At 38.5% G+C, this 26,173-nt stretch overlaps 3 protein-coding genes across 3 annotated transcripts; 2 read left to right on the forward strand and 1 right to left on the reverse strand.

Annotated features, from left to right (window-relative positions):
* The first annotated feature begins 495 nt into the window (after positions 1-495).
* On the forward strand, positions 496-17,248 carry LOC132617133 (altered inheritance of mitochondria protein 3-like). The gene is made up of 10 exons (XM_060332059.1): positions 496-802; positions 3,515-3,558; positions 3,857-3,956; positions 4,238-4,352; positions 10,409-11,139; positions 11,831-12,104; positions 13,098-13,365; positions 14,693-14,854; positions 15,454-15,921; positions 16,677-17,248. Exons 1-10 carry the CDS (start codon positions 628-630, stop codon positions 16,950-16,952), a joined length of 2,613 nt encoding a protein of 870 aa, XP_060188042.1. The 5' UTR covers positions 496-627; the 3' UTR covers positions 16,953-17,248.
* Positions 17,249-18,280: 1,032 nt separating this feature from the next.
* LOC132617134 (chlorophyll a-b binding protein 3C, chloroplastic) lies at positions 18,281-19,321 on the reverse strand. Its single transcript, XM_060332061.1, has one exon. The coding sequence runs from the start codon at positions 19,263-19,265 to the stop codon at positions 18,462-18,464; it is 804 nt and encodes a 267-aa protein (XP_060188044.1). The 5' UTR covers positions 19,266-19,321; the 3' UTR covers positions 18,281-18,461.
* A 1,645-nt stretch (positions 19,322-20,966) lies between these two features.
* Positions 20,967-22,140, forward strand: LOC132618267 (chlorophyll a-b binding protein 3C, chloroplastic-like). The gene has a single exon (XM_060333332.1). The coding sequence runs from the start codon at positions 21,039-21,041 to the stop codon at positions 21,840-21,842; it is 804 nt and encodes a 267-aa protein (XP_060189315.1). The 5' UTR covers positions 20,967-21,038; the 3' UTR covers positions 21,843-22,140.
* Positions 22,141-26,173: the final 4,033 nt, after the last annotated feature.

Consider the following 26,173-nt stretch of genomic DNA (forward strand, 5'->3'; position numbering starts at 1 on the left):
TTGGGCTTCAATTAATACACTTCTTTTTATTATTTCAACCAAATATTGGCCTATATGCCTACTGAAATTGGAAGTTACCAAAATTCATCGGAAAAAAGGTCAATAAAAAATAGTTTAAATTTAAACTCATTTATATTTCGCTCTAAATACCTCTCCCATTATACTTTCAGTCTAAATATACTTCTCTCATTATACTTTTACATATTTCAAATAAAATTTATACCTAAACACAATTTCAACTTTTAAATATCAGGAATATTAAAGCTCAATTAGTTGACTACTTACTTTATTGGCCACCGTTCAATTTCTGACTTTGTAATCTCCTTCCTTATATTTCCTTTCCTTATCCCTATGCAATAAGATTTTAAAGAAAATTTCAAATACCTTTTTCAATAACACTAAATACTCTTTTTCCTCCAACTAAATAAAAAAAGAAAAGAGGTGAAAAAAAAAAAGAAAAAAAGAAATTCCTCTTAGATATCCCCTCTTCCACACGGATTCTTTTTTTTTTTTTTACCATTATAGAGAAACAAAAAGAGCCGTCACTGTGTGTGTTCTTTCTTTACATAAACAAATCAACTGAAATAGATCTGAAAAACCCAAAATATATTTACTGTGTCAGTAAATATGAGTAGCAGAGGAGGTAAAAACAGTAACAATAATGGAGGAATTCCAATTGGTTCAAAAAAGATGATACAAAACTTAAAGGAAATAGTAAATTGTCCTGAAGCTGAGATCTATGCTATGCTTAAAGAATGTAATATGGACCCTAATGAAGCTGTTAATAGGCTTCTTACTCAAGGTCTGTTTTTGGCTACTTTTTTGTAATTAATTTGTGGGTATTCAAAATTCTTTGGTTATTAGCTTTGTGTGCATGTAATTTTAGCTGTTAATAGGCTTCTTGCTGAAGGTCTGTTTAACTCTTTTTTTTGGCTATTTTTTGTAATTAGTTTGTGGGTGTTAAAGATTCTTTGGTTTTTAGCTTTGTGTGCATGTAATTTTAGTTGTTAATAGGCTTCTGTCTGTTTAACTCTTTTTTTTTTGGCTATTTTTTGTAATTAGTTTGTGGGTGTTAAAGATTCTTTGGTTATTAGCTTTGTGTGCATGCGGTTTTTTCAAATTTCAGATTATATACTAGGCTTATTATTCAAGGCCCCTTTAAGCTATAAACCCTTAAAGCTGAGATTATTTTGGTTATTTTTTGTAATTAATTTATGGGTATTGGGATTTTTTGGTTTCTTACTCAAGGTCTGTTTTAATCACTATAAACCCTTTAAAGTTAACTTTTTTTTGGCTATTTTTTGTAATTAGTATCAGTTTTCTGAGGATTATAGAGTACCCTAATGAAGCCCTATAAAGCCTTTAAATTGAACTTTTTTTTTTTTTTGGCTTTAGGGCACTAGTTTTATTGAGCCGTCCTTGAAATTGTTCACTATCTGCAATTATGGGTATTGGATATTTTTTGGTTCTTTAGTGTTGTGTGCATGCAATTTTTCAAATTACAGATTATATAGTTCCTTAATGAAGTTCTCTAGGTCAGTTTGAAGCTATAAACCATTAAAGCTGAACTCTTTTTGGGTTCTTTTTCGTAATTAATATCTAGGTATTGGGGATTCTTTGGTTATTTAGTTTTGTGTGCATGCAATTTTTCAAGTTTCATATTATATAGTAGGCTTATTACTCAAGGTCCCTTTAAACTATAAACCCTTAAAGCTGAGCTCTTTTTTGTAATTAATTTTGGGTATTAGGGAAAATTTGGCTCTTTAGTATTGTGTGCATGCAATTTTTCAGTTTTCAGATTATATAGTTAGTACCCTAATGAAGCCGTCAATAGGCTTCCCTTTAATTATAAACCCTTAAAGCTGAAGTCTTTTTTGTAATTAATTTCTGGGTGTTGGGGATTTTTCGGTTCTTTAGTGTTGTGTGCGTGTGTTTTTGCAGTTTTTGTATTGTATAGCACATTGAAGCAGTCAATAGGCTACTTTTAAGCTATATACCCTTTAAACTAAGCTCTTTCTTGTAATTAATCTCTGGGTATTAGGTAAAGTTTGGTTCTTTAGTGTTGTGTGCGTGCTATTTTTCGGTCTTTTGATTATATAGGCTTCTTACTCAAGGTCCCTTTGAACTATGAACCCTTAAAGCTGAACTCTTTTTTGGTTCTTTTTTAGTATTTAGTTTCTGGGTATTGGGGATTTTTTTTTTGGTAACTTTAGTTTTGTGTGCTGGCAATTTAGTTTTCAGATTATATTGCAAAGTAATGGCTTTTCCAGTTATCTTCTGTTGTCATTCTAAATAACGTGATCGAGAATTGTAGCAACAATTATGTTCAAATTTGTTGTTCGTTTGAGAGAGAGAGAGACGAAGGTATGGGTTGTAAGAATATGGATAAAGCAAAGAAGAATGAAGTATTTCCCTTTTTATGCTTTGCAAATTTCTATCTTTGTTTCGGAGAATGGTGTCCTGTGTCTGTGTTTAATGCTCTTTTTATCCAAGCTTTGTCTAAGAAAGCAAAATTAATCTAATGGATTGTGTAGATGTGAAATTTCCTGTTTGTAATACGTTGTAACTTTTATTAGTAGACATACCCATTTGGTCAGCTTTTATTTTTTGGTGTATATTGAAAATCTCAGAAGTATTTTTTGTTGTAATTGTGTTCGGCCTAATCGTTGAGTCATCTTTATGTTTCATGGACCTTGTGGTATTTTAGTTTGAGATGACTACCTTTTCACTTGTATCTTCTTTGGTATTTGTGGATTGCAATCTCAATGTTGACGTAGGAACTAAATGTTTTGGAGGGAATAGAAGATGTTTTGATGGTATCACAACTAATCATGTCCTTAAAACCAAGTATTTTAAGGATATATAGTCTAACTGTTACCATTCTTAAAAAAAAAACCAAGTGTTTAATAAACCTGTTTTGCTGGTCAAACCAGAGTGTAGCTAGTTGTGAACTTTTTTTGGATTGTATCTGCTCCCTAATGTTAATGTAAACTGTTGTATATGAGCTGATACATCTCTATAATGTAATTTTTGCTGTGCATCTACTTGATGCCTTTTGAAAAATCTTTTACTTCATCAAAAAAAACATAGGAACTATATATAGCTATTTGTGAGCCATTACGACTTTGTACGTACCAGTCAGATGGGAGGTGGAATTTTGATACTATTTGTAAATGCCATACTTGTAACAGTATTTAGAACTTACCTTGAGATAGCATAGGCTGCCTTTGGAAACAAGGTTTAAGCAAGAAACAAGTGTTGGGATCTGAAAAAGCTTCAGATTGATTCTGCTGGTGATTTTAGCACTATTATATGCCTAAGCTGCATAAATTTTGAATTTCCGTTGCTAATCATGTTCTCCCTATGCTTTCACTGTTTTATACTGTGACAGTTACTTGAAGTGATATCTTTGTAGTTATCTTGCTAAAAATGCAGTTAATATTTTGTCAATAATTCCCTGCTTGAATAAATTGATATTTCTTACCCCTTCTAATTGAGTTTGTTTATTGACTAGATACTTTTCATGAGGTGAAGAGCAAACGAGAGAAGCGAAAAGAGGTACATAATCATTACTAAAACATAAATTCCAAAACCAATTTATTTCTAGAATTTTTTGAACTTTATATCTATAAAGTCATGTTTTCTATATTCTTGATGTTCCAAGTTCTTTTTTCTATTTGACATACATTGGTGCAATCCTGAGGGCCCTTCATTACACACTCCACTTGATATGTAACTATGTTTCAATGACCTTGAAATGTTTCAACGACCTTGAAAAAGTGCTTTAATTGGATTGTTATGTTGGTTCTCAAATTGCTTTTCATATTTATAACTTTACTTCTATTCTTTGGTTCAGAGTAAGGATACAACTGAATCTAGGTCCTGGACTACTAGTAGCACTCCAAGCCGTGGCAGTAGGGCTGGCGGGGAACGATATGTTGGGCGTGGTGGATCAGGTATGTGCATGTTAATGCACAATTTTAAGAAAATGAAAAATGGTCGCTTATGTTTGAGGGTAGGTTCAAAATAGTCCCTTAAGTATGCACTGAACAGTTTGGGACCTTTAAGTTTGTCAAACATAAGGGACCATTTTTGTCAAACTATTGAACCTACCCTCAAACATAAGGGACCATTTTTGTCATTTTCTCGCATGATTTCTTAAAGAGAGATTAGATTGAGTTTTGTAAGTCATGTTATCTGATATTGGGTTATTTTGATTTATAACCATCTCTGACAGAGTCTACCAAGCCCGCTCCTGCTTACAGGAAGGAGAGTGGATCACGTACGAACAACTTCTCTTCAACCCCTTTAATTGCAGGAAGTAATACAGATAGAAGACCAACTGCCATCAGGTTAGTACTGTTGTCTTGTTAGAGGGTTTAGGTTCTGTCAGGTTAGTACTGTAGGTGGTAACAGTGTAATAATCCTTCGAACCCCTACTGTATGGTTCATTATTAGCTTGTTTGGCCAAGCTTCCAAAATCTGCTTATTTGAAAAATGCTTTTCAAAAAAGTACTCTTGGAGAGTAGCAATTTGTGTTTGGCTAATCAATTTGAAAAACATTTTTGCTAATATTGGAGCAGTATTTTGTGCTTGGCCAATATTCCAAAAGTACTTCTGCTTCTACTCAAAAGCACTTATTTGTTCTCTAAAAGCTTTGAACAAACACTTATTGAAAAAAATAAGCACTTTTGGCTTCTCAGAAGCTTGGCCAAACAAGCTCTAAGTTTGTCAATGTCTCTTTTCCACTAGAGAGAAGCTATTATCATAATCAAGCTGTAATTGAACAACCAAATTTAATTTGCAGTAACTATTTTGAATTGCCAGATTAAATTACTAATTTGAATGTAGTTATCAAAGAAAACAAATATTCCGGATCAAATTACTAATTTGAAAGTTTGAATACCTGGATCTCTCCTCCTCTCTCCTCCTCACCGGTCACTGGTGTACGATTAGGGTGCTGCTATCGTGCGCCCACTGGCCAAATGGCCAGAGGGAGGCCAAGGAAGGAGGCTACAGCCATGAATAACGCAGATGAGAATGCGAAGAAGCAGATCGAGAAAGGGAACGACGTTAAAACGTTGCCGCAAGTGGAGGGAAGCACCAAGGAGTATGCCTCCAAAATACCTACCGGTAGGAAATGGCACAGAGACACAAAGACTAGCTGGAATGGGGGAAAAAACACCGATCAAAACCCTGGGTAATCCAGTAGGGTCAAATGCTGGAAAGGGTGGTGCTAGCTCTGGGTCAGTCGTAAGGGTTCAAGGAAACCCAAATCCAACTCCGGGGGAAGCATACCAGCAAACTGATAGAGATGAGACAAGCAAGGTGTTGAAACAAGTCCCAGGTGACCATCCATGGAACACACTTTTCTAAACAAATAAAATGGCGGAGAAAGGGATGAGTCTCACATTTATTGTGCCTACAATCCGTGACGGGGAGAAAATTGTTATGCTCGAACAAGGAGCGGTGGATGTAGGCAGTGAGAAATGGAAGACTTCCGTTATTCTATATGTGGTGGGTGCCTCCCCCACTATTGCTAGCATAGCTAGGTTTGTTGAACACAATTGGGAGTATGTGGCTAAACCCCAAATTTTCTACCATAATGATGGGTATTTTGTGTTGCGATTTGGGAGTTTGGATGATAAGAATGAGATTCTATATTCAGGGCCTCAAATGTTGAACAACAAACTGGTTATAATTAAAGCATGGTCTGCTAATTTTGATGTTGCTGCAGAGGTTCTTAAGACAATTCCTCTGTGGGTGAAGTGTCCCAATCTACCACTAAATTGTTGGGAAATGGAAACACTTAGCAGGATTAGTAGTGGTTTAGGGAACCCTTTGTATGCTGATGAATGCACCACTGCTGTTGCAAGGATCTCCTATGCGAGAGTGTTGGTTGAAATGGACATTACAAGACCACTGCCGGGCAAGGTTAAAGTTCAGGACCCAAATGGAAAGGTGTTCGACCAAGTTGTCTCATACGATTGGAAACCATTGTATTGTGGTACATGCTGTCAGTTAGGTCATGACTGCTCCAGAGATAGATTAACACCACCACAACAAAAGCCTGCAATGAAGGAGCCACAGGAAATAAAGGAGACTACTCAGCCCAAAGAGATTGGCCCTGTGCCAAAAAATAAAGAAGCAGGACAAGCACCAAAACATAAAGAAGCGGGTCAAAAAGCTCAAGGCCAAAAGAATAAGCAGGAATGGAAATCAAAGAATGAACAAGGAATGGTGGCTGGTCAGATAGTTAGTGTTACACCCCCACCAAATGGAGTAGACTGGCCTGAAATCCAGCAGAGAATCACTGCTAGGGGCCATATGTTTCCAGCTAGTACCAATGCAGTGGCTACAAAGAAGGGTGTGAGTGAAGCAAGAACCAGCACAGAGCCGAACAATGTTGGACCTGTTCTGCAGATTGATAGCGGCCAAACAAGTACTGCCGAGGTAGACTTGGAGCCAAAACCCCCCAATATTTCTCAATGAGGCTGGTTACATGGAATGTGAGGGGTTTTAATAAGCTTTATAAGCAAAGGGAGATGGTAAAGTTTGTTAGGGAGAATAATGTATACATAATAGCAATAGTTGAGCATAGAGTTCATAGAAAATATGCAACAAAAATAGTGAAGAAAGTTTATGGGCTGATAATTATAATAGCAATGACCAAGGCAGAATCTGGCTATTGTGGTTCCCTGCTAGAGTCTCAGTAACAATAATTCAATCTCAAGACCAATTCATACATAGCTTGGTAACTGTCGGAACCATTCAGTTCTTATTTACAGCAATATATGGTTTTCACACTACTGCTACAAGGAAAGCATTATGGGTGGAATTAGAAAAGATACATGCTGGTGTCCAAACCCCCTGGGTTCTCATGGGAGACTTCAATGCCATCACTGAGGCTGATGACAGGGTGAATGGTACAGAAGTACAAGAAAGTGAAGTTAGAGATTTCAGGAATTTTATTCAAAATACAGGACTAAATGAATTGAAAACTGTAGGGTGTGAATTCACATGGACCAATGGCATTGTCTCTAGCAAAATCGATAGGGCTCTGGTAAACTCGACTTGGATGATACAGCTACAGCTAACTAATGTGAGTGCCATGGAACCTCTGTTCTCGGATCATTCCCCTCTTAGCCTGTCCATAGTTGAGCAAAGAATGGTTCATCATAAACCTTTCAAGTTCTACAACTACATGGCTGATCATAAAGGCTTCAAAGAGGCTGTAAGAGGCTGCTGGACCAGGAACCTTTATCAACCCACGTTAAAGCAAGTCTGGAGCAAACTCATGCACGTCAAGAGTGGTTTAAAAATGCTGAGGAAAAAAGAATTTCAAGGGATAGAAGAGAAAATCGATGTTGTAAGGAAAAAGCTCACTAATATTCAGATGCTTATATCTGATGGATAACACCAGCACCTCGTGCCTGAGGAGAAGCTAGCGAGAGCTGAATTTGAGAAATGGACAAACATTGAGGAGAGTATCTGGAGACAAAAGTCCAGAGTTCAGTGGCTGAAGTTGGGAGACTCAAACTCAAGTTTCTTTTTCGCAAGCATGAAAGGCAGAATGGCAACAAATAAGATAAATTGTTTAAGAACTGATGCTGGCAGGTGGGTGCACACTGATCAGGAAATAGAAAAGGAAATATGTGCTTTCTATGGTAATCTGCTGGGGTCGAAAGCAAGCTCTTTGCCAGCAATCGACCCAGGAGTTATGAAAATGGGAAATGTCCTGGATAGAGCAGATCAAATGAAGCTTATAAGCCCTATAGCTGCTGATGAGGTTTCGCACACATTAAGTGACATTGACGACGGGAAAGCACCTGACATGACGGTTTCAATGCTTATTTTTTCAAAAAGTCTTGGGAGATCACTGGTAAGGATATCACTGCTGCTGTTTTATTATTTTTCCAAAACCATGTCCTACCTACTGAAATAAACTGCACAAGTGTCACATTAATTCCAAAAGTCAAGAACCCAGTGTCAGTTAAAGAATATAGGCCGATCTCTTGTTGTACTGTCATATACAAGCTTATCTCGAAGATTCTCACTAGAAGATTACAGTGTGTCATGGAAAAACTGGTGGAAAATAATCAGACTGCTTTTGTTCCTGGGCGGCTAATCAGTGATAATATTATACTAAGCCATGAATTGGTCAAAGGTTATGGTAGGAAGAACATCTCCCCAAGGTGTATGCTAAAGATCGACATGCAAAAAGCATACGACTCTGCGGAATGGCCCTTTCTAGAGCAAATTCTCATCAGCCTGAACTTCCCTGATCAATTTGTCAAATGGATTATGGTATGTGTTTCTACTGTCACCTATGCTATTGTGATTAATAGGAAGCTATCGCAGGCCTTCCCTGCTAAAAAAGGGTTAAGGCAAGGGGATCCTTTGTCCCCTTTCCTTTTTGTGCTATGTATGGAGTATCTAAATAGAGTTTTGAAGCCTCTGGGTACTGATCTTGATTTTAACCACCACCCTAAGTGTGCAAAAATGAATATTGTCCAACTTGGGTTTGCAGATGATCTACTACTGTTTTGTAGGGGTGATGAATTGTCCATCTATAAAGTGTATGAATGTTTCCAAATTTTTTCAGCAGCATCAGGGCTAATTGCAAACACTAGCAAAAGTTCAATCTATTTTGGAGGGGTAGACATGATAACTCAGCAAGCTGTCCTGGATAAACTACAGTTTAGTAAAGGCAGTCTTCCTTTTAGATATTTGGGGGTGCCCCTAAGCACTAAAAGGCTATCTGTTATGCAATGTATGCCCTTGATCGATAAGATGATGGGAAGAGTCACTCACTGGACCTCAAAACTGCTAACATATGCTGGCAGATTGCAGCTTATAAAAACTGTCCTTTTTGCCATACAAACCTTCTGGGCCCAAATTTTCATCCTCCCAAAAAAGGTTTTAAAAGCAGTGGAAACAATATGCAGAACATTCCTCTGGACAGGAGATACAGCTGCCTCAAAGAAGGCTTTGATAGCATGGGAGCAATTATGCTTACCCAAAGCAGTGGGTGGACTTTATATACTACACGCACAGACCTGGAACAAGGCTGCTGTTTGTAAGCTACTCTGGAATTTGTGTAGAAAGGCTGACAAACTATGGGTAAAATGGGCACATGCATACTATATCAAAAATCAAAGTGTGTGGAACTATTTTCCACAACAGGCCTCATGGCTGTTAAAAAAGATTTTTAAAGCAACGAGGACTTTGGAGTTAGCAGGAATTGACAATGAAGAATTTATGGCTGCTCCCACCTTCTCCATTAAGCAAGTATACCTCAAGCTTAGAGGATGCCACCAGAAAGTGTGTTGGAGAAGGCTTATTTGCAACAATCACGGCTCCCCAAAGTGGGTATTCATCCTTTACCTAGCACTCAATAGAAGGCTTTACACCCGAGATAGACTAAAGAAATGGGGCATAACAGATCAGGTTGCTTGCCCGCTATGTGGAACTGAATCGGAGACGATAGACCACCTGTTTTTTCAATGTGCCTTCTCTGCAGCAGTCTGGGAGAAGCTACTGATGGCAAGGGTACCAACGAAAGGCAATGGACTGGACAAATGAAGTGCTATGGATGTGCGCACAGGTAAATGGAAAAGCTGTTCAATCCCAAGTATGTAGAATGGTGGCTGCGGGTAGTGTCTACATCCTATGGCAAGAAAGAAACAACAGAGTTTTTCAGCAAAAGGGAAGGACACCAGAGGTATTAATTAGGATGATAGTGCAAGAGGTGATGGTTCGAGGAAGCGTGCAACCACTGTTAGCACACACAATGGCTCAACTGGACTACTACCCCCATATAGAGATTTGTGGTTGTCATAGACTGATGAGATAATGTTGGACCAGGACCTTGGGACTTTGTCCATGTGCCTGGATTAAAACATTTGAGATCTGTACATACTTGCTTTTGGTTAATAAAAGTCTTATTTACCAAAAAAAAAATTACTAATTTGAATATACTTATCAAAGAAAACAAATATTAAGTTGAATATTCGTTTCACAATTTGTTGTTTCTTGTACTTTGATTATCGTATTATTTTGTAGTAGTTACTGCTTCTTTGTTTTTCAGCCAGCTTTCTTTTTCATGCTTTTTACAGTATTTTCCATATCTTTTTTTTACTGCTTTGAACTGCTTGTCCTTGAGCCGAGGGTATGCTGGAAACAGCCTCCCTACCTCCCAAGGTAGGGGTAAGGTCTGCGTACGCTGTACCCTCCCCAGACCCCACTATGTGGGATTTCACTGGTTATGTTGTTGTTACTATCCTTTTAACCATGCATGTTAAGTTATTCAGGGATTACATGTATTCATATGTGCACAGGGAGCGTGTTATTTGAGATCTTTCACTTGTTTTTAAATTTCCTTTTTATGCTTTGAATGGTGTTGCAGTGATGCTACTGGAAACGAAAGTAAAAGATTGGCACCAGCAGCAGTTGATGGTTATTCAGCTGCTTCACAGCCTTCTTCTGGATATCAACCTACTTGGGGCGGGGTGCCAGGTCAAGTATCAATGGCTGATATTGTCAAGATGGGTAGGCCACAAAGTAAAGTGCCTAGTGTGACCAATAAATCTCACCATACTGTTGGTGAGGTACATCAGGAACAAAGGGATTATTCATCTGCGAATGATGAATGGCCTTCAATTGAGCAGCCGTCAGCTGCTAGCCAGCCTGCTGTCTTGGTTTCATGGCCTTCAATTGAGCAGCCATCAGCTGCTAGCCAGCCTGCTGTCTCGGTTTCATGGCCTTCAATTGAGCAGCCGTCAGCTGCTAGCCAGCCTGCTGTCTTGGTTTCATGGCCTTCAATTGAGCAGCCATCAGCTGCTAGCCAGCCTGCTGTCTCGGTTTCATGGCCTTCAATTGAGCAGCCATCAGCTGCTAGCCAGCCTGCTGTCTCGGTTTCCGTGCCGCATCCTGAGCCGTCTAACACGTCTTTTGATAGAATTGATCATCAAACTCAGATGGACGAGGCTCAAGAGGCAGATGACAGTGTGTCTAATGAAGACATTGGTTCTCTTTCCAGTAGAAAGTTGCAGGAGGATAATGCGGATAGTGCTTCTCTCTATGACAATGACCTCTACGGATATCAGCACCAGAATCACACTTTTGACAATCCACAAGGTGAATAGATGTGGAAGTTTTGTTTTGGCATGAGATATGCAGATCTAGGATGTCACAGCTGCATTCCTAAAACAAAAATGTCAAGATCTACTTCTAGCATGCCATATTAAATAACCTTATAGTAATAAGGTAGACCCACCAAATCAATTCCAGAGACTCGATGCTAAAGCGCCAACCAATACCAACTCAGTTAAACTAATAGCTTGTTTGGCCAAGCTTCCAGAATCTGCTTATTTGGATAACTGCTTTTGTCAGAAGTGTTTTTGGAAAAGTACTTCTGTTGAGTAGCAGTTTGTATTTGGCTAACCAATTTGAAAAGCACTTTTCCCAATATTAGAGCAGTACCTTGTGCTTGACCAATGTTCTAAAACTGCTTTTAATTTTTTTTTTTTTAGCTTCTGAAAAAACAACTCCTGCTACTACTCAAAAACACTTATTTTTCCACTAAAAACTTGGACAAACACCTGAACTTTCTAAAATAAGCTCTTTTTGAAAAAAATCAGTGCTTCCCAGAAGCTTGGGCAAAGAGGCAATAAGCTTTATCAAGAAAAGTAGCATCTCTAGTAAGCTGTTGCAACTTGTACTTTTAAGTAAATATTTTTCCTTGGTACAACAGTAGTTTTGTTTCTTAAATGTTTTAAAGTACTACCCTCCCTCGTTTATATAAGAATGTTCTTTTATCTTGTGGCAGTTGAAGATGCTAATGTCTCAGTTTCATCAGTTGCTGAAAACTTGCAACAACTAAATGTAAAGGATGATCGGGCTTTACCGTCTGATATGGATGGTCCATCCGTTGTGATTCCAGACCATCTTCAAGTTCAAACAGCTGACCTTTCGCACCTAAGTTTTGGTAGCTTTGGTGGTGTGTCCTTTTCTGGATCACTGGCCTCTGCCCCTGTGAAAACTAGTTTGGAAGTTTCATCCAAAGAGGCAGATAGTTCTTCAGTTGGGCATTTGGGCACCAGGTTTACCTTCTTTTAAATTGGATGTTTCCTTAGTTTGCTGACTTACTAATTTAAGAGCCTGTTTGGATTAGCTGATAAAATTTAAGTGTTGAAAAGCATTTTAAAGTGCTGAAACTGATTTTATAAATAAGCAGTTACGTGTTTGGATGAAATCGTTGAAACTTTTAATAAGTAGTTGATGTGTTTGGTAAAAAAATGTTCTTAAGCATTGAGCTGTTCTTTTGTTATAATGACTAAAGAACCCTTAAAAATTTTGCAAAAATAAATTTTAAAGTATCCGTGTAAAGAAAAGGAGGAACAATGGGTACAAATTGAAGAGGAAGTTAGGATTTTGTTTTGGGAAAGATATTTTGAGAATAGTAATACTTGGTCAAACAAAAAGTGCTTATAAGCTGAAAAACCATAAGTTGGGGATAACCAACTTATGGCTTTTGGCTGATTTTGACTTGTAAGCACTTTGGTGTTTATCAAACGCGTAGATAAGCTAAAAAGTGCTTATTAGCCAGTTTGGCTAGCTTATAAGCTTTGCCAAACACCCTCCGATTTGCATATATTGCAGAAGTTGTGTGTTATGATACGCTAATTGAAAACTCTGTTCAACTCTTTCTCGACGTGGACAATGATGTCAAAAAGTTTTTCAATCATTTTTTTTTTTCACGTAGGTATATTTTCTTTATCGGTTGCTTATACATTTTCTCATTTTATAAATAAATGACGTCAATCGAATATCCTTGCATCAAACTCGTTTTGTTTTACTAATTCGCTTTTCAAGAATTGTTCCATATTTTAGTCAATCAAATAGTAATGTTAGCCTGCAACTCTCTTTCATTAATGAAATCTTTGTTTATACTAAAATGATAATGGTGCAGTAGTAAATACACAGTGTTCTCTTTGTCATTATTTGAAACTTAGATGCCTTTAGTAGAAATAATTTTTCTTATATAGATATATAAAAGGCTAGTTCTTTAATTAGCTTCTTACATTATTTTACAGGGCCGGTGAATATTATGGTGATGAGACTCTCAGAAATGAGTCCGACAATAACTTATTCCATAGAAATAATGCAAGTCCTGGAAATTATGAATTGCCAGCTGCTTCACAACCAGAATCTCTGAAAGCAGAAACTAGCGATGGACATTATTCATATCCGTCCTCTGCTGCTGGCTATTCATACGAAAGTGCTCAACAATTAAATGCAGCATTTAGTCAGCCACAGACTAGTTCTCATATGCAAAATCTTGCTCCTTATTCCAATGAGACAGTAAGAATGCTTTTCTGCCTTTTGTTCAGGATATATTGGTTTGTGTACTCTCCTTGGGATGAACTACCTGTTGTTAGCTTTGCAAAAGACTTTCCAATTGTTAAAACTTCGATAATATTACATTCCCAAGTTTGAAATGACTTAGTCTAACGGTGTGTTCGGTATGAAAGAAAATAGTTTTTTGGAAAATTTTATCCAGGAAAATAAGTGGGTTTCTTATTTGTTTTCTTGCGTTTGGTATATAAGCAAAAGATATTATCCTAAAAGCATTTGTATATAATCTAGACAAATCCTATAGGAGGTGGGGGTGGGGGGAGGGGTGTGGAGATGTGGGGCTATGGGGGTGGGGTGAAGATGAACTGTGTTGGAGGGCGGGGAAGACACAACCAATGTGGAATGCCACTTGCAGAACTTGTTTTACCTACTTCCACTAAGGAAATCATTATTTTTAAGGAACTTGTTTTCCTAGAGAAAATGTTTTTCAAAAATTCTAACCAACCGAACATGGGAAAACTGGAAAGAAAATGTTTTCCTCCATACCAAACAACTTATTCTATGAATGAGACAAGGGAAACACTGCAGCAGGAGTTTCAGAGCTGGTAATTGCTATTCTGTTAATTTTTGAGTTATATGAGTGGTGTCGAGACAAGGCATGGCTGCACCACGAGTTGCAGAGTTGGTAACTGCTTTTCTGTATATTTGAGTGATGAGTGGCGTCTAATGTGGAGCGTAGTTGGCTTTGTATTCTGCCTCTATCTGATTGTATAGGCTTTCTTTCCAGTGGAGGGATGCATATATAGCAAAGTTTTAGCATGGTTCTAGGGACCTCTTCTGGTTAGGTGGTCATTGGCGCTTGAGTGCTTTGGTATATGTTCCACATTAGAAGAAAAGACTTTGTATAGCTACGAATCCCAAGCAGTAGCTAAGCTACTCTTTTTTTTTTTTTGGGTTGAAACTGGTACTATTCTAAAAAAAAGGGCAGCCCGGTGCACTAAAGCTCCCGCTATGCGCGGGGTCCGGGGAAGGGCCGGACCACAAACTGGTACTATTCTAAGTAGCTAAAATATTTGTGAACTTTGTATAGCGAATAAGTGCCTGCTTGGTGCTCTTTGATGAACAATATCTTAGCCAAAAAAAAGATGTTCCGAGTAGCTGAATATCTGTACTGCCTCCAACAGAACAGTAAATAAGCATGTCACTTGACCAAAAAAAAAAAAAAAGAGAGTTACTACAGAAGCATGCCAACCTGATCTGAGTGGCCATTATTTGCTAGAGCATAACATCCGTGTTTGCCTAATTTGCTCTCTTGCTATTTTTGTTCGAGTAGGTCTACACAAATTCTTTGCAGAGTAACTTGTTGGCTGCTAACATTCATCCTGGTCGAGAGTCTGAGCTTTCATATTCCCCGTTTTCAACAACCCAAGCAATGCCCGCTCAATATGGCAACTCAATTTCATCTATCAGTGGTTCAACAACTTCCATGCCTGAGGTAGTGTTTCTGCATGTCTAATGAACATTGCACGTTACATTTCTATTTCCTGATGATGTGCTCCTGATATATCAGTTTGTTACTGTATTTTGTGCTAACTCATGCTTGTATAATAAGAACAAATATGTGGTTTCCTACTTATTTAGAATCGATTATTCTCGTAGAGAGAAAATGACAAAAATGGTCCCTTATGTATGAGGGTAGATTCAAAATAGTCCCTTAAGTATGCTTTGAACATTTTGTCCTTTAAGTTTGTCAAAAGTTAAACACTTTTAGATTGTTACCATCTCAAAAAAAAAAAAAAGGGGGAATAAAAGGAGAGAAGAAGAAGAAAGTTAACACTTTTAGTCTTCGTCAAATATTTAATTAACTAGTGTAAAAGAATTTCCACGTGCTTGGCCCATGAAAAAAAAGAATCGGACCCGCACGTGAGGAAGCATGTTGAGAATATAATTAAGAAAATAAAAGCATGCCCTCTCTAACAGCTTAAGCTTTTATCACACATTTCAACATCCCCTTTCAGAGTTGGTGAAAATTTTTCTCCCTTCTCTCTTGTTTTAATGGTATGTAATAGTTGATTGTGTTCGTCTTTCCTGCAGGCTTTGAAGACCGTTGGTTTTTCATCAGGAGCACAGCCTACTCAGCAGATGCTTTCTGGAACTAATGTCGCCACGGGACCCACAGTACCTCAACATCTAGCCGTACACCCGTATTCTCAACCAACGGTCCCTCTAGGAGGACCATTTGCCAACATGATAAGTTACCCCTTTATGCATCAGAACTATCCATATATGCCATCTGCATTCCAACAAGCGTTTCCTGGTAACAGCACTTATCATCAGTCGCTTGCAGCAATGCTTCCCCAATATAAGAATACCGTTTCCGCGAACAGCTTGCCTCAGTCTGCCAGTGTTCCTTCTGGATATGGTGCTTTTGGAAATACAAATACTATCCCTGGGAACTTCCCCATCAACCCCCCTGCTGCTCCTTCCGGCACTAACTTAAGTTACGATGATTTATTAAGCTCTCAGTACAAGGATACCAATCATTTGATGTCTCTTCAGCAGGTAACATGTTCTTTTTGCAAGTACATATGTTCCTACTGAATTCTCTCTCCAAGAAATTGAATGTCATCAATATGTCAAACTGCCATTTTGATAGCTACTGTTTTGTTTGGTCAATTAGAGAAAACGAAAAAAGTAGTCCCTTATCTTTGATAGTGGGTTTAAATAGTCCCTTAAGTATCATTTGAGCAGTTTTGGTCCTTTAAGTTTGCAAAAAATGAGCACTTTTGGTGTCCATTAGATATTTACCCAACTCCGATTGTTAACAATGAAAATATAAAATATTTAACGGGAACCCACATTTGGAAGTTAAGTTTTGTAGTTTTTGTTATTTTTGGTCAATTTCAGGAATCTGGTGCAACTTTTGAGGTGCAATTTCTATATTTTTGGTCGATTTTTTTGTGTGGTAGGTGTAGTTATGTATGTTGCGGTTTCTGAAATTTTGACCCCAAAATTTCTAGTGTTGGTTAAATTCTTCTTTCACAAGTTTGATCAATATTTAACGGAGACCAAAAGTGCTCACTTTTTCGCTGACTTAAGGGACCAAATTTGCCCAGTTGATACTTAGGGGACTAATTTCAATCTTCTACCAAAAATGGACCATTTTTGTCATTTTCTCGGTCAATTACATATATCAAGATCCACCTTGGTTGGTTGGCACAAAACTTTAGAAATGCACTGTAATTTCAATTTTGTGACCGGCTCTATCTGCCATGTGTGTCGCTTCATTTGACAATCCTGTTTCCGTCCTCTTTCAGAATGAGAACTCGGCTTTATGGCTTCATGGACATGGTTCAAGAACAATGCCAGCTGTTCCTGCCAACACGTATTATGGTTTTCAGGGACAAAACCGTCAACAGCCGTCACAGAGCTATGGATCTTTGGGGGGCTACCCGCAGCATTTCTACAATTCTCAGGCTGGTATCTCAATGGATCAACAACAGCAACAACAAAACCTTCGGGATGGATCGTTGGCGGGCCCACAAGTCCAGCCGAAGCAGTCTCAACAACAGATATGGCAAAACAGCTACTAATCTTTACTGCCTCCTCGTTTTTCGGGGGTCTTGTAATGAGTGTGTGATAGTGGCCTTTCGAGCTATTTCTGTGGAAATAACCATCGTTCACGATCCCTGAAGACACTTGACTGGCTGCTGCCCTATGCCACGAGGCTGTACGTTTACGTGTTTATCTCAGAGTTAAATGTTAACGTAGGAATGTCTGTGTTAACGCAGTGCTAGTGGTCTCGTCTGTGCTTACTTTTTAACTCTTATTAACACGGTTAACCCCATTTTCACCGTTTTTAATCTATAGTTAGAAGTTGTGTTCTGTTTCCCACGAGTAATATATTTCTCAAGTATCTGTTTTCTACTTTCTTGTCCAGTTTAGCCCTCTATCGCAGAAATGATCTGAAATATTGGCAAGTTTAATGTGGTTGCTAATAATTGTATTAGCAAATCTGAGAATGCAAGGTACAAAGGAGATGAGTTTGTGGTTTTGTCCTTTAAGAATGGTGTTAAGAGTACTTGGTGCATGTGCTGGTGGGAGGTAACATGTATTTGGTGGAATAGACGACGTGTGCACAAGTTAATTTGGACATTGCAAGAAGCGGAAAAGATCTATCAACTTTTTTTTCATGAATTATTACTTCCTAAGTCCAAGAAAAAAAATAAATAGAGAATCCAAACTAAAATCGTTTGCAAAATTAGGTGACCAATAATGAAATCTTATATAAAGGGGAGAGTACTGCTATCATGCTATGTGATCAAATAGAGTTTAAGTTTTATACATTAATGGGTGTAAATTATGTTTATACAATCGAATCATTTTAAGATAATCATAACAGATGAATCTTTCATCAACATTAATTGATAATTTGGTAAAAATGATAAACAACTATTGTAAATTAAAATCTACCGATAGTGTGAGGAAATCTTTACATTATCGATATATATAAGTTTAATCCAAAGGGATATATTCAAGATGAAATGTCGGAATATCTAAAAATTGATGAAAAGCAGACTGTGTTGCTCAGCATCATGCTAAGAATCTTTTTATGTTAACACTATGAAATAATAAAGAATAAGAGGATCTTTCTATATGAACCACATTTTGTTTTTTGATTAAGCACCGGGTGTTCAGGTCTCTTTGAGATCCGACTAATATTTTTCAAAATTCAGTAAAAAGAAAAATGTCCGTTTGCCACTTAAAGTGAACGCACACTAAACATTTTCAGTTACTTTACACCCAAATGTTTTTTTTTTTTTTTTTTCGTTTTAAGAAATTTTCAATTCTGTATTTTTCTCATTCATTTTTAATCCATTGAACTAAGTAAAATATTAAATATTAGAAGTGCCACAAAAAATATGAAAAGATTCACATGTACTTCATTAATTAATCCAAACCAATTTACACCACATTACAATCTCTGAACCCATAACCCAGAATACTTAAAAAAAATTGACCCCTTCTATAGATTCATCTCTCACAAGCTAAAAACTCATCTCACACTACTTAGAAGATCAGAAATCAACATTTTGTTAAATTCACTTTCCAGGAACAAAGTTTGTGGCAAAGGCCCAGGCGTTGTTGTTAACTGGGTCAGCAAGGTGATCAGCAAGGTTCTCCAATGGACCCTTTCCGGTGACGATAGCCTGAACGAAGAATCCAAACATGGAGAACATAGCAAGTCTACCATTCTTGATCTCCTTTACCTTGAGCTCAGCAAAAGCCTCTGGGTCATCAGCAAGGCCTAATGGGTCGAAGCTACCACCAGGGTAGAGTGGGTCGACAACCTCACCAAGAGGTCCACCAGCAACACGGTAACCCTCAACGGCTCCCATCAACACAACTTGGCAAGCCCAAATGGCCAAGATGCTCTGTGCATGGACCAAACTTGGGTTGCCCAAGTAGTCGAGTCCACCTTCGCTGAAAATCTGGGATCCAGCTTTGAACCATACAGCTTCACCGAACTTGACACCATTACGGGCCAAGAGTTCGGGGAAGACACAACCAAGGGCTCCGAGCATGGCCCATCTGCAGTGGATCACCTCCAACTCACGGTTCTTGGCGAAGGTTTCTGGGTCAGCTGAAAGTCCAGCAGTGTCCCACCCATAATCACCAGGAAACTCACCGGTCAAGTAGCTTGGGGCTTCACCAGAGAATGGGCCCAAGTATTTGACACGGTCAGGACCGTACCATGGGCTGCCAGAGGAGACAGGCTTGGCCTTGCTAGCAGTCTTCCTCATGGTGAATCTCCCATTTCCAGTGATCTCAGAGGAAGATGGTGAGAGTTTTACTGCCTTTCCGGCGAAGGTAGAGGAAGAAAGAGCCATTGTAGAAGTAGCCATTGTTTAATAAAAAGAAACTTTACTGTTTTTTGATGGCTGTTGTGGTGATATATATGATCAGTTGGGATTAATAACCATTTATATAGGGAGGGAGGGAAAGAGTTCTTATCTTATGATATCTCTATCTACAATCTCATTGGCTTTCAAGATTCTATTATTAGCCTTATGTCTAGTCGACTCGGCAATTTGTAATCTATCAATGTTTCAAGATATTTTTACTTATGGTCCAACAAATATGTGGCTTTGAATATTGCAAACTGTCCTACATGCTCTCAGTAAGATTCTATGCCCTGGGGGGTTCTTTGATATTTTTCATGCAAGTGTTGATCTGGAAACTGAAAGAAACAAATTCAAGAAATGTAAAACTTATAAATTTTCTGAAATTATTTATCTCTATACATGTTGAAGAAAATATCTATACACCGGCACCCTACAGTAGTGGAGCTACGTAGTTCAATCTGAATCTTTTTCATTGGAAAATTAGGTCATGTCGTGTAAATAAGGTAAAAACATACTATATTTCTATTTGTTATATATAAACAGTTGAATGCCCTCGATATAAGGAAAAGTCAAGTGAAGTCGCAAATTTAGAATTCAATTTAGGTTAACTACAAGAAAGAAGACATTGATAGCATTTTTTTTTTATTGTCATAGATAGGTTATTGTTACAAAAAGTATTTTGGCACCAATATTTTTTTGTTGTTGCATGAATTTTTTCTAACGGCTGTTATTGCAATGACGTGCAACAATTTGTTTTTTTTAGTCGCCAAAAGTACTTTTTGCAACAATAGTCAACCCAATATGATAACAAAAAAAAGTTCATTTTTAGAAGATTTATCATATATGCCAACAATAAAATTAAGTTGTTGCCAAATATTGACTTTTGCCAACTATATTATTTTTGTTGCCAAAAGAGTTGTTGTAATTTCTATACTTTTTGTAATAATAGAATATATCACATAAGGTTTGAAGTTAATTAACTTCAAATCTTATGTGTTATATTCTATTATTTTTTTGAATTCTTTTGTATAAATTTGTCACTCCACCATTTGGGAGGAGTTAGGTGGCGGAAGGAGTTCATCAAAATTCTTCGCTATAAAATTACACTGGGTATATAAGGTTAATTTTTTTTTAACCATATATAAATTTATAACTAAAGTAAGACATAAACTTCTCTACGAGTTTTTTGTGAATATGAAGGATACAAAATTAACCAGTCTTTTCCATTTCCTTTGTTTTAATCTGAATATACATGAATGAATTTTAATGTTCCACCTCTCTCTCCCCCTCCATCATACTCATATTCAAGAAATTTATTTACATACATCTCAACGCAGAGCCTATAGATATGTATTATCATGCAAATTAAATTCAGACATTATTCTCTCATTGTCAATTTGCCACTCATACAAGTGTGTGAACTATTTGCATGGCCATGAGTTACTCAAGTGGATATTATATTGCAATAATCCACAATCACACGTGGCGACTATGGATTGGTTGTAAGAAAGGAAATCTACGTGTTAGATATCTTATGCATAATGTATCTAAAAGTATCTAGTCATCTTCAACGGTGCTGAGCTTTGCCAAACGGACAGTAACGCAAAAGGTTACACCTTGCCATCCACCAATGAAAAGGCAGATATAGATATTCAAGGATAAGGATATTGGGCCCTTCGAGCCATTTATATACATTTGCTACAAGTCCCATGAAAATCAAGCCTCAAACCAACTCTCCTTCGGAATTCTAAGAGCTTTAATTCTACTTCTACAATGGCTGCTGCTACAATGGCTCTTTCTTCCTCTACCTTCGCCGGAAAGGCAGTAAAACTCACACCATCTTCCTTTGAACTCACAGGAAATGGGAGATTCACCATGAGAAAGACTGCTAGCAAGGCCAAGCCCGTCTCTTCTGGCAGCCCATGGTATGGTCCTGACCGTGTCAAGTACTTGGGCCCATTCTCTGGTGAAGCCCCAAGCTACTTGACTGGTGAGTTCCCTGGTGATTACGGGTGGGACACTGCAGGACTTTCAGCTGACCCAGAAACCTTCGCCAAAAACCGAGAGCTTGAGGTGATCCACTGCAGATGGGCCATGCTTGGAGCTCTTGGTTGTGTCTTCCCTGAGCTCTTGGCACGTAATGGTGTTAAGTTCGGTGAGGCTGTATGGTTCAAGGCTGGATCACAAATTTTCAGTGAAGGTGGACTTGACTACTTGGGTAACCCAAGTTTGGTCCATGCACAAAGCATCTTGGCCATTTGGGCTTGCCAAGTTGTCTTGATGGGAGCTGTTGAGGGTTACCGTGTTGCTGGTGGACCTCTCGGTGAGGTTGTTGACCCACTTTACCCCGGTGGTAGCTTCGACCCCTTGGGCCTTGCTGATGACCCAGAGGCTTTTGCTGAGCTCAAAGTAAAGGAGATCAAGAACGGTAGACTAGCCATGTTCTCCATGTTTGGATTCTTCGTTCAAGCTATCGTAACCGGAAAGGGTCCATTGGAGAATCTTGCTGATCACCTGGCCGACCCAGTTAACAACAACGCTTGGGCCTTTGCTACAAACTTCGTTCCCGGAAAGTGAAGTTCTTAAAATTAAGTCACCTCTAGTTTGATTGTTTGATGGCCCTAGGCAGTAAAGCTAGCAAATGTAAATTACTTGGACTATATATGATTTTTTTTTTTTTTTGATCTCCACTAATTGTGTAGTTTCATATACTCCTATATATTTTAGCTGTACTTTGTGCAACATCTACATCAGGCTAAACTTCCAGGTTGTATGTACATATTTATATTTCAGAATGGCATATCCAGTCATAAGTCATTACAAATTAAAGTTTTATCTTCAATGTTAAGCTATGTGACATTGTTTTTATAGGCAATTCACAGTATTAATTTTTTTTTTTAAATATAAAACACTATTGAGAGGTGAAAAATCATCATGACAAGTTGATTGAAGAACCGAATACGAGATTGCTCTAATTTCAATAGGAAGAAAACTTTACAAGAGTAAACATAAAAGATGAAAAAGACAAGAAAGAAAAATATTAATTCGTTCACAATTATCTTTCTTCTTTTCTTAAATTCTGTACCCCATTATAGTTATCTATATATTAGGAAGTAGGTGAAAGTGTGAGGGGGGGGGGGGGGGAGTGTCACGACCCGACTAGGGGCCGCGACGGGTACCCATGCTAACCACCGAGCACCACTCGTGTTACTACTCCTTAGCCTCTTTATCAATCGATTATCCACTTCATACTTAATTTATAAGAAAACCATTTTCATTTGGAAACAAAAGCATTGTATATACTTGAGCTCTGTAGGCTAGCAAAACAATACATATATGTGCATACATACAAAATGACCCTTCCCTTAAACCATACAACTCACATTGAGTATCTACGAGCCTCTATGAACTAACACATATACAACTGTACACAAAAGATTGTCATAGGCACCTCTGGAGCAATGGAGGGCTCTCAATCCGCTGGCAGCTCTAAGAATCCGGAGCAATATCTCCTCCCTGTCTACCTGCGAGCATGAACACAACGTCCAAAGAAAAGGACGTCAGTACGAATGTTGTACTGAGTATGAGAGGCGTAAACAATGAAGAAGGCATCAACAACGTAGTGAAAACATCATTATAAGCATATGGATCTGACCGATAATCATAAAGGGAATAATGCATGCTGTCTTACTCATACTTATCATCATAACATATATGCATCATATGCAGACTGCCCGTCCAAGATGGAACGGTGTGATCATCAACAATGTAAGCCTGCGTCCAGGCCTCCCGCGTCCGGGGTACCATCTCATGCCGCCCACTAGTGGTGTCTGCCCATGCCCGGAGGTCATGGTGTCTCCGTATAGCTGCCCGCCTTGGCGGTGACTGCCCTGCCAACTAGGCGCGGTATAATATGCTCATGACATGCTCACTGCAAAATACTCATCATAATATGGTCATCATAAAATACTCATCTTACCATGATATGTATGTAAGACTCAAGGTCAACTCTATTCTATCGGGGTGACGTAAGGTCGTAATCCCTCGGTATCATTATGGAACCATTATGGACATTCTGCCTCACCTTGAAAGGAATAGTACATAAGGTGAGTGTAGGCCAGGAATAACATCCTCACATCGTATAGCTTATCTCACATAGACATTCATAGGCATAAGCCTCTAACTTCTTAGAAGGTGAGAGCTCATGAAAGGAATAGGGATTTAAGCTAAGAGATTCATTCCATTAGAAGGAAGGACTAGCCTCACATACCTTTGTCATTTAGCTAAGCTATCGGTCTCTCGTTCACCTCCGATGTCACGTCGTCACCTTCATTAAAGAATGCGAGGTACATTAGCTGAGAACGCGTCGTTATTTCTAGGAAAAAAAAATTGGGCAGCACTTCCTTTGTTTATACTACTTTTCCCATGTTCTATATCAACTCCCAACATTCCCAATGCTACTCACAATATCACAATCAACAATCATCATCTATGTGCGTTTAGCAAAATCCACCATTTCTCTCCAATTTCATCACATTTATGGTTATAGGTTCGATATCGTATTTTCCCTCGTATCACATTTATCTCAGGGTTTACAAGTCATTTATAACATATTCATACTCACAACACCCTATCATTCATGATTCAATTCAACTACTATCCAAACATGACACTATTCACTCTTGAATGACCCATCTGCTATGCTTCTCTACAAGTCGAGTACCTTAACCTTCCAATATCTTAAACAACATGTAATGGTCATGAAACTTACCTTGGATGATGGTTGTACAAGCCTTGAGTGGAGTTTTTCCTTCTAGCATCAAAACCCTACTTTCTCTCTTTGGATTTCCTTGAGGAAGATGAACTTTACTTGGGTTTCATACACTTTGATTCGTGGATTTGATGTTGTTAATCTTGGTTTCCTTTGATTTTTCTTGTGGATGAAAGTTTAGAGAGGGTTCCAGAGGTTTTAGGACCAAAATGGTGAAAAAAAATGAGTTAGAAACGAAATTGGGTCTATATATAATGGTCTTGAAGATTCTGGACTGGCACAACATGCGACACTATATGCGAGTCGCATGTCGAACATGCGAGTCGCATGTTGTGTCGCAAATCATACCAGCTGATCAAATCTCACTGGCACGCTTTGCGGTTGCATCTGCGAGTCGCATGTTGCGCCGCAAGGTGTGCCAGAACGTGATGAACTATCTGCCGTAAAATGGCCATAACTTTTGATCCCGATATGCTGTGAGGGCCCACCACCTATGGTTGGAAAGATATTTCAATTGTCTACAACTTTTATGTTTTTCCCAAATTCCAACTTAAAAATGGAGTTTTGGCCCCTACAAACCAGATCCTCCGAAAGTGTTTCCTTAGTTCGCCCTTTTGGATGGCTTGTGCCCATATTTGGCTTGTGGGTACTTCTTGAAACTTACTTGGAACCTAATTACCAACATAAGGGGCATTATAATTCTTCTCCTAAATATCTTTAAGACATCACTAGTTCGATACACGAAATTGTCCTTCGCCAGTCGATCCACTGTGCGCGAACGAAAATTTTTCCGGGGTATAACATTCTACCCCCCTTGGGAACATTCGTCCTCGAATGTTAAACTAGTCGGGATTCTACGAAAATTTCGCTAGAGTTTCCCCTGTACTATAGCACTACTATCCTGTCACAACAACCCATAATATCATCGCCTCACAGGGCTACATCACAATAGCAACATATTTGTGGCCACACACGACCAACATCATAAAAATTAATGTATACGTACCTTATCTCGTTGGCGTTTCGTCTTGGATCTCTCCTGGGGGTTGGAATAAGTGCGGATACTTTGACTTCATACTCTCTTCCGCTTCCCAAGTCAATTTCTTCCCGGTTGTTGTTCCGCCACAGGACCTTAACTGAAGCTACCTCTTTGTTTCGAAGCTTTCGCACTTGTCTATCTAAGATGGAAATAGGCACTTATTTATAAGTTAACTTTTCCGCTATTTGCACATCATCTATGTTACACCCCGGAAAAATTTTCGTTCGCGCACAGTGGATCGACTGGCGAAGGACAATTTCGAGTATCGAACTAGCGATGTCTTAAAGATATTTAGGAGAAGAATTACAATGCCCCTTATGTTGGTAATTAGGATCCAAGTGAGTTTCAAGAAGTACCCACAAGCTAAATATGGGCACAAGCCATCCAAAAGGGCGAGTTAAGGAAACACTTTCGGAGGATCTGGTTTGTAGGGGCCAAAACTCCATTTTTAAGTCGGAATTTGGGAAAAACACCAAAGTATAAAAGTTTTAGATAATTGAAATATATTTCCAACCATAGGTGTGGGCCCTCACAGCACATCGGGATCAGTTATGGCCATTTTACGGCAGATAGTTCATCACGTTCTGGCACACCTTGCGGCGCAACATGCGACTCGCATGTACAACATGCGACTCGCAGATGCCATCGCAAACCATGCCAGTGAGAGTTGATCAACTGGCATGACTTGCGACACAACATGCGACTCGCATGTTCAACATGCGACTCGCAGATGCCACCGCAAACCATGCCAGTGAGAGTTGATCAACTGGAATGACTTGCGACACAACATGCGACTCGCATGTTCGACATGCGACTCGCATATACTGTCGCATGTTGTGCCAGTCCAGAATCTTCTGGACAATTATATATAGACCCAATTTCGTTTCTAACTCATTTTTTTCACCACTTTGGTCCTAAAACCTCTGGAACCTTCTCTAAACTTTCATCCACAAGAAAAATCAAGGGAAACCAAGATTAACAACATCAAATCCATGAATCAAAGTGTATGAAACCTAAGTAAAGTTCATCTTCCTCAAGGAAATCCAAAGAGAGAAAGTAGGGTTTTGGTGCTAGAATGGAAAACTCCACTCAAGGCTT

The sequence above is a fragment of the Lycium barbarum genome, chromosome 11 (genome assembly GCF_019175385.1).
Source record: "Lycium barbarum isolate Lr01 chromosome 11, ASM1917538v2, whole genome shotgun sequence".
Lineage (NCBI taxonomy): Eukaryota > Viridiplantae > Streptophyta > Magnoliopsida > Solanales > Solanaceae > Lycium > Lycium barbarum.

Coding starts and splice junctions, on each gene's coding strand:
- LOC132617133 (XM_060332059.1), top strand. CDS start 628: ATGAGTAGCAGAGGAGGTAAAAACAGTAACAATAATGGAGGAATTCCA. Junction 3,559..3,856: donor AACGAGAGAAGCGAAAAGAG/GTACATAATCAT, acceptor TCTTTGGTTCAG/AGTAAGGATACAACTGAATC. Junction 3,957..4,237: donor TGTTGGGCGTGGTGGATCAG/GTATGTGCATGT, acceptor CATCTCTGACAG/AGTCTACCAAGCCCGCTCCT.
- LOC132617134 (XM_060332061.1), bottom strand. CDS start 19,265: ATGGCTACTTCTACAATGGCTCTTTCTTCCTCTACCTTCGCCGGAAAG.
- LOC132618267 (XM_060333332.1), top strand. CDS start 21,039: ATGGCTGCTGCTACAATGGCTCTTTCTTCCTCTACCTTCGCCGGAAAG.